This window comes from Typopeltis vanoorti, chromosome 10 (assembly GCF_054136105.1).
Source record: "Typopeltis vanoorti isolate ZY-2024b chromosome 10, IOZ_Tvanoo_1.0, whole genome shotgun sequence".
In the NCBI taxonomy this organism is placed as follows: Eukaryota; Metazoa; Arthropoda; class Arachnida; order Uropygi; family Thelyphonidae; genus Typopeltis; species Typopeltis vanoorti.
In genome coordinates, this window is record NC_143558.1 from 97,968,387 (window position 1) to 97,983,383 (window position 14,997).

The 14,997-nt window shown below is 33.8% G+C and overlaps 1 protein-coding gene across 1 annotated transcript in view; it reads right to left on the reverse strand.

Moving 5' to 3' along the window:
- Ccdc85 (coiled-coil domain-containing protein 85) overlaps positions 1-14,997 on the reverse strand; it is a 208,710-nt gene that overhangs the window by 124,232 nt on the left and 69,481 nt on the right. The window contains exon 5 of the mRNA XM_090398714.1: positions 418-513. Coding sequence (XP_090254840.1) covers positions 418-513 — 96 coding nt within the window. The remainder of the gene's footprint in view (positions 1-417; positions 514-14,997) is intronic.

Consider the following 14,997-nt stretch of genomic DNA (forward strand, 5'->3'; position numbering starts at 1 on the left):
TATATAATAAAGAAAAAACTTGGAATTTTTAGAATGATTGAACATTATCAAAAACTCTATTAAAAATATCTAATTTTGAAATGCGATATACTGAGATGTTTGTTATATAAAGTGGGATGTTCATATATATATAGGCTTTGCTTTCCAAAGCAAATGATATTACTTAAAAATGCAGCCTGGTTATAAAAAACAAAAGTTTAACACTTTGATGGCTTTTCATGTTGAGTCTAATTTATATTAAAAAATAAAATTAAAACCTATATGCCAACTAATTATTTTTTCTCTATGTTAAATTTCAAACTGAATTAATACAACTTCATTTCTATTGAAACAAAAGATAAAAAAAGGTAAAAAATAAAATAAACAATAAAAAAGTTCTTATGAATTTGAATCATAAAATAATAACTACGCACTAACCTGGGAACCACATCCATCAGTGTATTTATGGCTGGTCCAAGTATCACAATTTCCAAAATGAGAATGTTTCCTATCAATTTTTTCTCCTTCAGTTTTCTGAAACAGTAAAACATAAATATAGTAAGAAAATTCTAAACTCTATTCAATATAAAACATCACAAGTCAGCATGACTGGAGATATACTATTCACATTTTGATAAATATTATCAAAACTAAATTGAATATGGTCTTTTTTTTTTTAATTAACTCTTGTGTTAAGTGTGTTGTACAAGTTTTTGTAACTATACAATAATTTACAACAATTTTTAACTTTATAGAGCATCTTCAATTTCTAATGCATCTTCAGAAAAATTGTATAACTATACTAGATATCAGATGAACGACCCCTGTGTTTTGTGTAAGAAAAGTGATGAATGTTTCCTCTAAGATCAATGTTTTTTGCATAACAGTTAGCAGCAGATTCCCAAAAAAGAACGGACATGCTGAAAAATTACATCCATCCTAATTACAAAAGAACTCCACCCCCCCACCCCACACATACAAATACTGGTAATTTCTGGTAAGAAATTACCAGAATTTGAATTTCATATGTTAAAATAAAAAATAGTAAGACTACTTTGACAGATTAACTTACAAATCTCTTTCGATCCAGTTTGCAAACTTAATACCTTCTTTATCTCACCTAAAGACAAGTATCCTCCTCTTTCTTATCCTGGAGTTTACAGAATCTCCTGCTATTAAAGCTTATGTTATTATAGAGAGACTGGTCACTGTGCACAAATTCGTCATGAAGTACATCAGGAATATATTTCACTTAAAGAACTCAACAAATCCGGTTTAGCAAGCCACACACATTATCTACAAAATGGAATTCATTGGAACAAAACCAAAGTGTTACACAAAAGTTATCTGCTCCTGGAAAGATTGTTCAAGGAAAGATGTGAAGCACACATTCACAACTCAAACCTGAACAAACGACTGCCTAAAACTTTCTCAATTTTGGGAAGTTATACTGACTAATACTCAACATTTGTGTGTTCCTTAATTTGTAATTAATTTTTGTTTATATTTAAAAATAATTTATTAACTAAATTATTTTATTGTAATTTATTTTCGATATCTATTAATGCAGATGGAGCTATTCTCCTGCAGCTGATAGGGCACATAATATCATGCACTTTCAATTGAATTGTTGTTCTCACTTTTGTGCTTTCCTATAATTATATTGATAATGGCTATGAAACTTAGCCAAAAATTTTACAAATAAAGGTATTTAAATTAAATGTAAGTGATTCTGGTAATAATATTTTATGGCCAAAAATACCATGTAATGTGAGATTGCTGTAATTCTCCAACCATGTCAGAGTGAAACTATGTTGTAGAATTACCTTGTTATATGGAGTGGCCTGTATTTGCTAATAAAAAGATATAAATACATTAATGTGAAAAAGATGTAGTAGGTCATCAATGATGACCTGTTTCATCTATTCCTCATTAAAAGGATACAGATTGTTGGAAAAGAAATAGGAAAAAAAGTCTGATAACTCTGGAGATGTAGTTACTAAGAAGAATAATAAAAACTGGCTGGTTAGAAAAGGTTTCAAAAGAAGAGAAGTTTACTGAATGAGATTGTGAAGAGGAAAACAAAACTGTGCGATGACGACCTATTCCCAAATACAGAGGAATGAAAGAGATGGATGAGAAGTGGTTCATTTCCCCCACCCCCCCTCCCATGTTTGCAGCTGGACAGTGAATATATGTTGATCAGCAGTTGCTCATGTGTTTAAGACTTAAGGAAAATTAGAAGAATGGCAGCAGCTAGTTCAGTGGTGCAGCATCCATGAAAATATCTCTAAAAGATGCATAAAGCAGAAACAATATGTGCATAAGATGGTGAATGGGTTGAGTCCAAGAAAAAAGGAGTTGCCAATTAAGCATATTATCATCTGGACAGCTTTAAGTATTTTACAAACAGTATGTCATTCCATATATGAAAACAATATTCTAGGATAGTGTTTGCAAAATGTGGTATGCATACTCCCAAGTTGATGCAAAATGTTTTCAGAGGATCTTTTGTGGGGGCTCTGTAACCTCTACCAGAGCACATCCCTCTGGGTGGCGAATAGGGGAGCCCATCAGATATGGTGGAGTGGTCTGAGTATATTGAATAAGGATTCGTGGACCAACAGGACCATAAAGGGCAATCATCTTGATTGTAAGGGAAGTGGCACTACCATGGTCTCCTAGCTGGATCCATCCTCTTCTTCGAGGAAGATCCACTCACTTTAATCTTTACTCTATAAGGCCTTATCAGTCAACTCTTCTTATTTTATGATCCTTATGCTGTTAGAGTGCTCGAGGGGTAGATATAGGTCAGAAATGGCCTATATCTATGTCCCCTCTATAATTTACTCTTTCCCCTTCAGTATACCCTATTCCTCCTATGGGTTTAAATTTGGAAGAAGGCTAGTTCAGAAACCTTAAGGTAGCAGCTACACCACTGGATTATCCATCACCAGGATAGTCACCTGACATGGAGAACATTAATCTACTTTCAAGCCAACAGAGAAAGGTAATCGAAATGAATCTATGGAAAACGACCTTGGAATGGAAAAGGTAAAATGAAAATGACAAAATATAATACATATAGCCGGCACCGGCGCCTAGTATTTTTCTTGTGTGTGATTAATGTTTGGCACATTTCCAAAAAAGTTTTTTTTGAATAAAATGTGAATAAAACAAACAGGAAATGAAAAACAGATGAAAACCGCTTTACAATGTTACCTATGGATTAATCCTGCTTATACAATTTTTTTTTTACATGGAACTCAACAATTAATTATAAGTTGATTTATGATACATCAAAAAATAAAGAAGAACTATTTTAGGCATATTTTCGTAAATTTTAATCAAAAATTACAGTGATATAATCAGGTTCAGGATACAATTTCAGAATTTATTTGTTGTTTTCCGGGAAGATCTGAAGGGGCCCAAACAGAAGACAACATACATTCATAATTATATGTACCATTCTGTGCAATTCATTGTTCGTTTAAACTCTTATCTCATATTTTTTGACATCTTTTAGACGCCTTTTCTTCTACTGCACCTGTGTATATTGCACACGGCCAGCCGGGCCTGCATATAGCAAATTGGAATGTAAGAGAAATAGCATATAAAGAAGTAGAATTAGATCGAATAATAAGGAAAGAAAATTTTAAATAGCAGTAATCACTGAACTTGGATTTGTAATTCCTTTTCAAAACAGTTAAAATATTATAAATTGTAGAATGAACGAATAATAGAAGCCAGAATAAAAATAGATTGAGGTTATTTAACAATAATTGGTTTATATGACCTAGAAAAAGGAAGAGAAGATGATAACATTGAATTTTATAATCATTTACAAATTATATATAAAAAGATAAATTAAAATGATTATGTAATATTAGCAGAAGGCTTAAATGCAAGAATTGGAAACATGAAAATTAATAATAATATAGGAATATATGGAGAACATACTCTAAACAGGAATTGTAAAAAATTGATTGACATTGTAGTTTATAATAATCTTAAAATAATGAATTCTTTCTATAAACATAAAGACATGCATATACTTTGGCAGCAAGAGGATGGAAATCAATATTAGATTACTTTATCTTAAATGAAAAGACATCGAAGTTCTCTTCAGATGTTAGAGTTCACAGAGGATATGAAGTAAGTAGTGACTACTTCCTCTTTAAAATAAAATTAAGATTACCACCTAAATGGCTACAAATAACAAGAACAGAAAGAAATTTTAAAACATTTGTTTATAAAACTAGATTATTAAATGACACAAATATACAATGGCTATATGAACAAAGAGTTAAGCAATATTTAAATAAAATAAAATGAAATGAAGAAATGGAAATAGAATGGCTTAATATAAAAATGATACTAAATACAGCAGCAAGTGAAAGCTTAGGAAACACCAAAAAATTCAATAAAAAAAAAAACTGAAGATATGGGACGATGCAATCAAAGAAATAATCAAAATGAAAAAAGAAGCATATCATAAATGGTTAAGCAGTAAAAGATTAGAAGATCAAATAGAATATAAAAGAATAAGAGCCATAGCTAAAAGAGAAGTTGGAAAAAGAGAGAATCGTGGAACAAATTTGTTTCTAATTTAGAACATGATTTGTATAAGAAGATTTTGAAAGATTTAAGTACAGATACTAAAAAAAACATAAAATTAAACACCAAATTGAAATTAAAGAATTTCTAAATTTCTATACAGAACTGTGGACAGATAAATATTTTAAAAAAGATAACTGGCAAACATTTAATTAAAATGAAATAACTAAAGAAGTTTAGAAATCAGCCTGAAAGAAACAAGAAATAGAAAATCACCTGGAGAAGATAAGTTCAGTTCAGAATTATATAAATATGCAGGAATAAGGTTCAAAGAAAGACTCCTATTATTTTTAAGTAAAATCTCTTCAACAAGTAACCCACCAATAGAATGGAAAAAAGCAATTGTGATCCCTGTCTTTAAAAAAGGTAGTAGAGATGATCCTAAAAATTATAGAGGTATAAGTATTCTAAATTCCTGTTACAAAATATGTAGCAGAATTTTAAATAACAAACTAATAAAATTTTCTGAAAACTTTATTTTGGAAGTACAGAAAGGATTTAGAAAAGGACAATCAAGTATAGACCTAGCCTTTTGCCTAAATTTAATAATACAGAAAAGAAGAGAATACAATTTAGAAACACATATTACATTTATTGACTTTGAAAAAGCATTTGACAAAGTTAAAAGAAGCATTTTATTTAACATATTAAAAGAAAGATAAATATCAAATAATATTCTAAATGTTATCATAAGTATATATGAAAATAATCAAATTTTATATATGAAAAGATTAAATTATGAACTATCATGTACGAGAGAGAAAAACCAAGGGGTCCAATTTTAATATTTATTTAAATGAAATCAAATCAAATTAAAATAAGAATGAAATCAAAATCAAAATATCAAAATGAAAAAAAAAAAAAAGACAGTATACCCAAAAATAATTGAAATAAGCGAAACTTGGTTGTCTGAGGAGGATGTGATGTCAGGAATAGAATTAGAAAGATATATAATTTTCCAGAAGGATAGAAACGTGAAAAGAGGAGGAGGGAGTACTGTTAATGATTGCAGAGGAATTGTGTCCAAAGTGTGGAAGTTGATAGTGCATGCACAGATTTTGAATCTGTGTGGTGCGAAGTTGAAATAAACAGGTAAGTATATCTGATAGGATGATGTTATAGGCCATCATCATCATCATCATGACTACAGGATTCTGATTACAGGAACATACAGACTGGAAGGAGGAGATAGTGTATGGGAACAAGGAGAGCAAGTTTGAGGAATTTCTGAGAGATAAGTAACTTAAGCAGCATGTAATTGAAGCAACTAGAGGCTTTAATGTTAATATTTGGATTTGGTGATAACTTCACAAGATGTAGTTGTTAATGAAGTGTTGACACTGCCGCTGGTTGGCAAGAGTGATCATGAGGTACTTGTTTGCAAAGTGATGAAACAAGAAAAGGTCACTTGTATCCAAAAATGGATACATGTGGAAGTATAAAGCAGGTGATTATAGGAAGCTCTGTAGTCAGTTAGCATCAGTACATTACATAGATGAGCTGAGCAGAAAAGATGTTGACAATGCATGGAAACTCACAAGGCAGTATCTGACAAAAGCAATGTATGACTGCATACCAAGGATTCAGCAAGTAAATAGAGTAGGAGTGAAATAGGTGAACAGTGAAATTAAGCAGGCTGTGCTGGAAAAGAAAATGTTATGGAGGAGGTACAAGGCAGTTGGTGGTGATCGGACCCATGAAGAGTATAAAGTGCAGGCTGGAAAGGTGACGAGTATGGTAAAGAAAGAAAAGGTACAGTACAAGAGGAGATTGGGTAGTCAGGTCAAGTTTAACTCAAGGGAATTTTTCTGCTATATGACAAGCAAGAGGAAGAATAATTATAGCGAATTAACACTGGTGGATAGTCATGGCAGCAGACTAACAGCTGCAAAAGATATAGTGGAATTAGTGAATGAGTACTTTATCAGCATATATCATACTGGTGTAAATGATCCGGTGCAATATATAGAAGAGAGGCAAGTATTAGGAGAATTGGAAGTCAAAGAAACAGCTATAGCAGATGTTGGTTGGGTTAGATGTGAATAAGGTTGTGGGAATGGATGACATATCACCACCATATTCTTAAGGAATGTGCATCACAGTTGACTATGCCTCTGACCTGGTTATTTAATGAAAGTTGCAGTGGGTAGGGTTCCTAATGAATGGAAAGAAGGCAAAATAGTATAGTACCACTCCACAAGCATGGTTCTAAGACAGAAGTCTCCAACTATAGGCCAGCCTGCATAACAGGGATTGTGGTCAAGGTGTTGGAGAGATTGGTAAGGAATAGAATACAGGATTAGTTTGATGGACAAAGCATTCTTTATGATGGTCAGCATGGATATGTTAAGGGTAGGTCCTGTTTTAGTAATTTACTTATATTTTATGATAAAGTGACAACAAGGTGGAGACATTGGAGAGGGTACAGAGATGAATGACCAAGACAATATTGGGACTTTGGAATGCTGGCTATAGAAAGAGGTTGAAGAAATATGGATTGCAGAGTTTAGTGGATAGGTGGAAGAGAGGTGATATGATAGAGACATTTAAGTTAGTGAGAGGATTTTATCAGATTAATTCAGAGGGGATTATAAAACAAGTAGTAGTGAAAGGAGAAGAACTAGAGGTCATTCCTGGAAGTAGCATAAAAGAGTGGTGAAGAGAGGTGTGAGGAGCTGATTTTTTACTAGGAGAATTGTCAGTGAATGGAATGCATCACCAAATTGTGCTGTTAATTCAAGGAGTGTTAAGGATTTTAAGATTCCATATGATAAATGTGTTGTCAGTTGAATGAACCTCCCACGATGAGTCTGCCGACTCCATAAAGGGTGTAAAATTATAATAATAAATAATAATAAAATGGAATAAAAATTTCCATCAAGGTATTAAACTTTCCCCTACTGTAAACTTAAACACTCTCCTTTTTGCTGATGACCAAATAATAATTATAAATTCTGAAGATAACCTACAGAGAGATATTTTAAATTTAAATGAGATAGCCAAAGATTATGGAATGATAATTATCAACAGAAAAATCAAAAACGATGGCCTTTAAAGCACAAGATCTAGTAAGAATTAAAATAATAATAGATAAGATTTTAGAACAGGTGAATTCATTTAACTACCTAGGATGTATGATTACATATGAAAATTAAAATGATATAAACCTAAAAATTGCAAAATATTTAAAAATAACAGGTGTAATTAACTCTATATTTAAACCTAGTTCAAAAACAAACCAGATTAAAAGTATATAATACTTACCCCTACCAGTCCTATTGTATTGAAGTGAAATCTGGACAATAAAACAGAAAGACAAACAAAGATTAATAACAGCTGAAATGAAGTTTGAGGAAAAACTGCAAAGTATACTCTATTCGATCACAAAAAAAAAAAAAAAAAAAAAAAAACATGAAAGAATTAAACCAGGAATCAGTAATAGAAAAAATTTAAAAAATATAAACATAAATGGATGGAACACGTTGAAAGAATGAAAACAGAAATATTACCAAAACAAGCCATAAATTACAAACCACTAGGAAAAAGAAAACCAGGATGTCCACTTAAGAGATTCAACGATGACTTCTGTTACTGTGAAAGACCGAAATTAGAGAATGTAGATTTCTCCAGTGAATGTCGACACATACCAAATATGTCGGTGAAAGACCGACGTATTTGGTTATATTATTATACATTCGAACCATCACCGGTATATGTCGACAAGCACAGATAAGCTCTGATGGGGGTCAAAATGACAAGCCGAGAACCTAACCTAACCTACCACGTCTTCATATCAAGCCCTGACTGAAACAACATGAGTTTATTTCTATAAAAAGAGTGGCCACGAAAGAGAATCTTCTACTGCAAGCAACAAAAAGGTTATGAACCTCAAAAAGAAAATTTCCTCCTGCTCAAATTGGTGATACCGTACGAATACAAGTCCCTGATGTTGACCGTGGTCGTACAGATGCCCGAAATGTGCTGGCCGTTGTTGTTGGAATAGAAGACTCCGACTTTTATAAATTAGCAAACAAAAATGGTACCCTCAAGCAGCTTTATACCCATAATCAGTTCGTAATTTGTAAAGAAAAGTTACTTTCCACAGATGAGATTTCTTCTCAAAAAATGTTGCTGAGAGAAGCAGCTGCAACTAATTCGAGAAGTGGAGGGCAAGGCTATACACGCTGTAATTGCAAAAAGAAGTGTTCCACGACTAAATGCAGCTGTAAAAGCAAAACTTTCTTCTATTTTGACATATATCATAATATTATTTTTCCTATTTTGACATAAATCATATATTAAAAAGTTGCATTTTTGTCTTAACGTAATAAAAATATTTTTATTCAACATTCACCATCAGTGCATGCTAAATGTCGACATTTGCCGGTGTAAGTGAGAAATAATGATATTTAGCAAATATTTCGTACATACACCAAGCGACTATGTGAATGCTGACATTCACCAGAGAATATCGACATTTGTCAGATATCGGTCTTTCACAGTAACACTTCTAAGGCCAGAAAAGGCCACTCTAGGCCTAAATCCTTGACAAGCATGATGATGATGTCTTCAGGGGATAGTGCAAGCCACTGTTTTTCAGCTTTGATTATTATTATTTACTTTTATATCACTGTCATTGTATTGTTGTAGATAAGTGAGGGTTTATTTTATAATTAATTTTTTTAACAACTAAAAAATCTACACGGAGTTTTGAACAAAGTCTGTCTCTTGGCATGTATTGACTGACCTCCAATTACGGCTGTGTCTGGTTGACAGCATGATCTCATTACAACAATGTGGTTTGAAGTGTTTGCATTCAAAGTTTAAATTCAAATAGTTTTAACCATGTGATCCTAACTCTGTGCTAATTCATTTGAGTAAGATTTTTTTTGTTACTGAAACTTTAAAGTTCAGAACTTCTGTTTCTACTCTATGTATACTGGATTCTTATAATTACAAAAAAAAAAAAAAAAAAATGTATAATTAAAAAAAATTGTTTCACATGTTTGTAATTTACTATTAATGCAAATGTTAAAAAATAAATACCTTTACAATTATCCATGTTTGAATGAAATATAACTTCTCCAAAAACGCCTTTTCCTGAGAGGGATATGTCAGTGTAAATAAAACTGTAAAAGAGGGTATGCAGGTAATGAAAGTTTGGAAAATGCTGTTTTAGGATATGGCAGATTATGGATTTATATGTTGTTAGAGGCTGTAGAGCAGGTGAAAAGTAATGCACTGACAGAATCAGAGGATAGTATGTGGGAAAGTCTAGAAGAATTCAAGTAGCTAGTGGAGTGCATCAAGATTCTGTACTGAGACCATTTCTGTTCAATTTATATATTAAGGATATATGAAATGATTTGGGGGGGGGGGATATTCAGTTGTTTGCTGATGATGCTAAGCTGAAGAAGGTAATAGTTGATAAGGGTGATGTATATATTTTGCAACATGATTTAAATAGATTAGCAATGTGAAAAAAAGATAATGATTGTCAATTTAATGTTGCAAAATGTAAGGTTATAGTTATGCACTTTGGCATGAAGAAATTACATGCTATGTATTACATTGATGGCATTAAATTGCAGAAAATTTATGAAGCTAAGGATCTGCATATTATGGTGGACAATGTTCAAGTTCAGTGGGCTTATTGCAAAAGTTGGCAAAATAGCTCATAGGATCACTTGGATGTTGAAGAACACACCGACAAGTAAAGACAGAGGTTATTTTACTTCTTTATATGACTATAATTCGGCCACATCTTGACTACTGTGCTCAGATTTGGTCACATGGATTTTTTGGAGATCAGGGGGTAGTGGAAAGAATCCAGAGATGAGTGACCAAACAGATGACAGGTCTGTGGACTGTATCCTATAAGGACAAACTCAAAGTGTGTGGGTTGTAAAGTCTCGTTGACAGACAGGAAAAAGGGAATAATAGAGACTTTTAAGTTACTAAAGGAATTCTCTAAGATTGACACAAAAGAGATATTACGCTACATGATGAGTAAAGAGAGAGGATTAGGGATCAACAGAGGAAGTTTTGTAGGAGTTGTGATTAGTAAGGATGTGTGGGCTAGATTTTTTTTGTTTGGGGAGTGGTGAATGATTGGAATGGATTGCCAGAGGAAGTTGTGAGTGCCCTAACAGTGAATGAGTTTAAGACAAGGTACAATAGATGTTATGTGTTGTATGAATATTCAGTTAGTGCGAGTCTCTTGTGATGAGTCTTCTGACTCCATGGCAATACCCATAACAACAATAATAATATAATAAATACTCAGTTTTTCTGGAAACCAGGGAAGGAGGCTAAAGATGTTATTATTATTATTATTATTTGACACCTCCAGGGAGTCCAAGACTCATGAGGGAGGGCACCTGCTCTACACTTCTCCATCTCCACTACTCAACCTAATCCATCAACCGCATCATCCACATCAACGCCATCTATTGTTCACCACCACCACTAGTATTTTCACAGACAATCACAAACATCCATGCCCACAGCAGGATTAGAACCCGCAGCGTTTTGGCTGGAGAGTGGATAAGATAACCACTCAGCCAACCAGGCAGGCTAATCATATGATTATGACAAGCAAAGTTAGATTTGTCAATAAGTCCAAGAAGAGATATCTGATCTTGCATGGAGAGCTCTTCTTGGATCACTGAAGCCTCTAACCTGTCCTATCATAAACACTTGACATCAACTCCCCCACCCCTCCACTGCATGGAGAGGTATAAACGTCCTCCCTCACCTTTGATAATACCCAGATCTTGAATGGAGATATGGATATTATTGAAGGTGTACTGTGATATTTCTTGCGTGAAATAAAGCAGGATTGTGTTTCATCACCATGGAAGTTGACAAGATTGTTTTATCACCTTGTAGAAATATGGCAAGAAGATCAGAGTTTAAGCACTGATTGTGGCAGATCTTGTAGCCTGAGATATACGAGCACTGCAAACTTTGTCAAAAAAAGGAATGGAGCACACTGGCAAAACTATGGATAGAATTTGAGATTAGTAATAGGTCATTTATGAAGAGGAGAAAGGGCATGGGTGAAAGTTAAGAATTCAATGTACTCTGTGCTGGTAAAGAATTCTGAAGCCATCCAACCATGACATAGCAAATGATCAGGGAGGAAACTGGCAATCCAATTATAAAGGATTGGTAGACAATATGATGATAATTTGGTAAATAATGACAGCCACAATCGAATGCCATGGAAATGTCTTGAATAACCACACAAAACTTTCCATAGATGAATGATATTGGCAAGGATATACTTGGAACTATATCATAATACTGTACACAACGAAAGTGTGGCTATTCTCTTATGCGTTCATGCCAGTGAGTACCCCCACTGATTTAAAGCATCAGCTGCTCAATGTCTGGTAATATTTGCTGATTAGCACTTGAAACTATGTGTAATAGACATTTATTTAGCTTGAGTATTTTTGTGTGTAGATATTCTTTCAGTTTTAATTTTAAAAATCATGTTATTTTATCTATTTACTTATTTTATTATTATTAACATTTATTTATTTACTTAAATAAAAGAGCCAATAAGCTTCACTTTGGCGATGTAACATTATTTAAATTAAGGGGATATTAAATCCCACATTATTTCAAAGCCGAATAAGAAACTCAAAGATCGAAATCAAAGAGTTTCATGCCGAATATAGTAAACTATAAAAATTTCAGCGGATTGTAGCATAAGTTAAAGCACATAGTTCAACACTAGGGCAACTCGTTGCAAAGGTGGGTAAAGTTCTGATCACTATTCTTAATATTACCCATAATGTAAAACACATCGCCTAGGAGATGTGTTTTACATTATGGTGGAAGGTCACTACCCAGACCAGTTTCGACCTTTATTGAGGTCTCATCAGTGAGTAGGTAGACCAGGTAATACTGAGGTTATAGCGAAAAGAACTTTGCTATACGAATTGTCAAAAAAGGTGCATCCATAAATTACTTAAATAAAACAGCCAATAGGCATTACTTCGGCAATGTAGCATTATTTAAATTAAAGGGATATTAAATCCCACATTATTTCAAAGCCGAATAAGAAACTCACAGATCGAAATCAAAGAGTTTCATGCTGAATATAGTAAACTATAAAAATTTCGACGGATTGTAGCATAAGCTAAAGCACATAGTTCAACACTAGGGCAACTCATTGCAAAGGTGGGTAAAGTTCTGATCACTATTCTTAGTATTATCCATAACGTAAAACACATCTCCTAGGAGATGTATGATGTTATACATTATGGTGGAAGGTCACTACTCAGACCAGTCTCAACCTATGTATAGGTGAAGTGGGCTCTAAAAATTAGGCAATCCTGAAAGATCGCCCATCTCAGCATTGTTCCACTCAGTGCTCACCCTATCACTGAGAAGAACTTCTTAACATAGGCTCTACCCAGCTGCAGGCTAATCCCCACCACCAAGTAGAGCCATAATCTCAGCAGTAGCCCCCCCCACTCAGAGACAAGCAAAAACCTATCTCCAAGCAGAGCCTCTCAAAAACCAAGCCAAACCCCCACCGGTTTCAACCTTTATTGAGGTCTCATCGGTGAGTAGGTAGACCAGGTAATGCTGAGGTTATAGCGAAAAGAACTTATATACTTTGCTATACGAGTTGACAAAAAAAGGTGCACCCATAAATTACTTAAATAAAACAGCCAATAGGCATTACTTCGGCAATGTAGCATTATTTAAATTAAAGGGATATTAAATCACACATTATTTCAAACTCAAAGATCAGAATCAAGGAGTTTCATGCCAAATATAGTAAACTATAAAAATTTCGGTGGATTGTAGCGTAAGCTAAAGAACATAGTTCAACGCTAGGGCAACTTGTTGCAAAGGTGGGTAAAGTTCTGATCACTATTCATAGTATTACCCATAATGTAAAACACATTATGTTTTAATGTGGGATTTAATATCCCACATTAAAATGTGGGAATTAATGTAGGATTTAATATCCCCTTAATTTAAATAATGCTACATCGCCGAAGTAATGCCTATTGCTGTTTTATTTAAGTAATTTATGGGTGTACCTTTTTTGACAACTCGTATAGCAAAGTATATAAGTTCTTTTCGCTATAACCTTAGTATTACCTGGTATACCTACTCACTGATGAGACCTCAATAAAGGTCGAAACCGGTCTGGGTAGTGACCTTCCACCATAATGTATGACATCATACATTTCTCCTAGGAGATGTGTTTTACATTATGCCCCCCCCCCCCCCCCCCGAGTTCCAGACTGGTAGGCCAGTTCTCCTTGAATTCTGGTGACTCGAATTCTGAAGACTCAACACTCAGGGTAGCCCCTGAGTTTCAAAACGTTTCAAAAAACGTGACATAAAAAGGCTTATCATTTTATATATGTATATATATATAGAGAGAGAGAGAGAAAGAGAGAGAGAGAGATATGAGTCTACTTTCATAGTATGACAGGAATGAACTGAGAAGAGTGGCCATGATTGAATGCATCAATGAGAAGACTGCATAGCAGGAATGATGTGCAGTTTATAGATGTCAGAAGGGAATTTAGTGGATCAAGGGACTTGTACGCACCTGATAGACCAGATTTGGATGGTTTCAGCATTAGATGTCTGAAGAAAGTTTGTTCATTGAGAGGCTGGAAGTGCAAAATCAGAAAAACTAGAGGAGATAGGGACAAATGCAGGTCTGATCACCTGGAACAAAAGAGTGTGAGTACAGAAATGATCATTAAATTTTGAGTGCAGTTTCCCAGATTTTGAATCTGAATGGGTTAGCAATTGCATTGTGCAAAGGTAACTGTGGGTTCAAGGAGATGTTGAAAAGCACGTATACGAATACCATAAGCATCAGAAATAAAGGAGAGAAGATTTTGGAACTGGGCAGCTCAACTTGGCTGAAAATTATTGCCATCAGTGAGATTTAGCTGATAGAAGATGTAGTTATAGGGATAAGACAGGAGGAAGAGTATTACTGAAGATAGCTGAAGAACTAAAATCAGCAAAAGTTGAGGAGTTTAGGACTGAGGGAGATGGTCCATTGGAGTCATTTGGTTTGAGAAAGTGGCTAACAACACAAAATATATTGTTGGTTATTGATACAGGTTAGTGGATGCATACAATGGCTGCGGGGTGCCCTGCTGAGGGACTCATTAACAAGAATACAGACCAAGCAATTATTACAGAGGACTTCAACTATGTGGACATAGAAGGGAAGAATCTTGGATAACAAGGGTGACTAGTTGTATAAATTTTTTTTCACTTAATTACAAAGTATTTATATTTGACAAGAAATAATATTCTTTCTTGATCCTTTATCCTAATGTATGCAAATTTGTGTGTGAAGCATCTTCATGACAATAATACGATTCTACCATTATATACAAC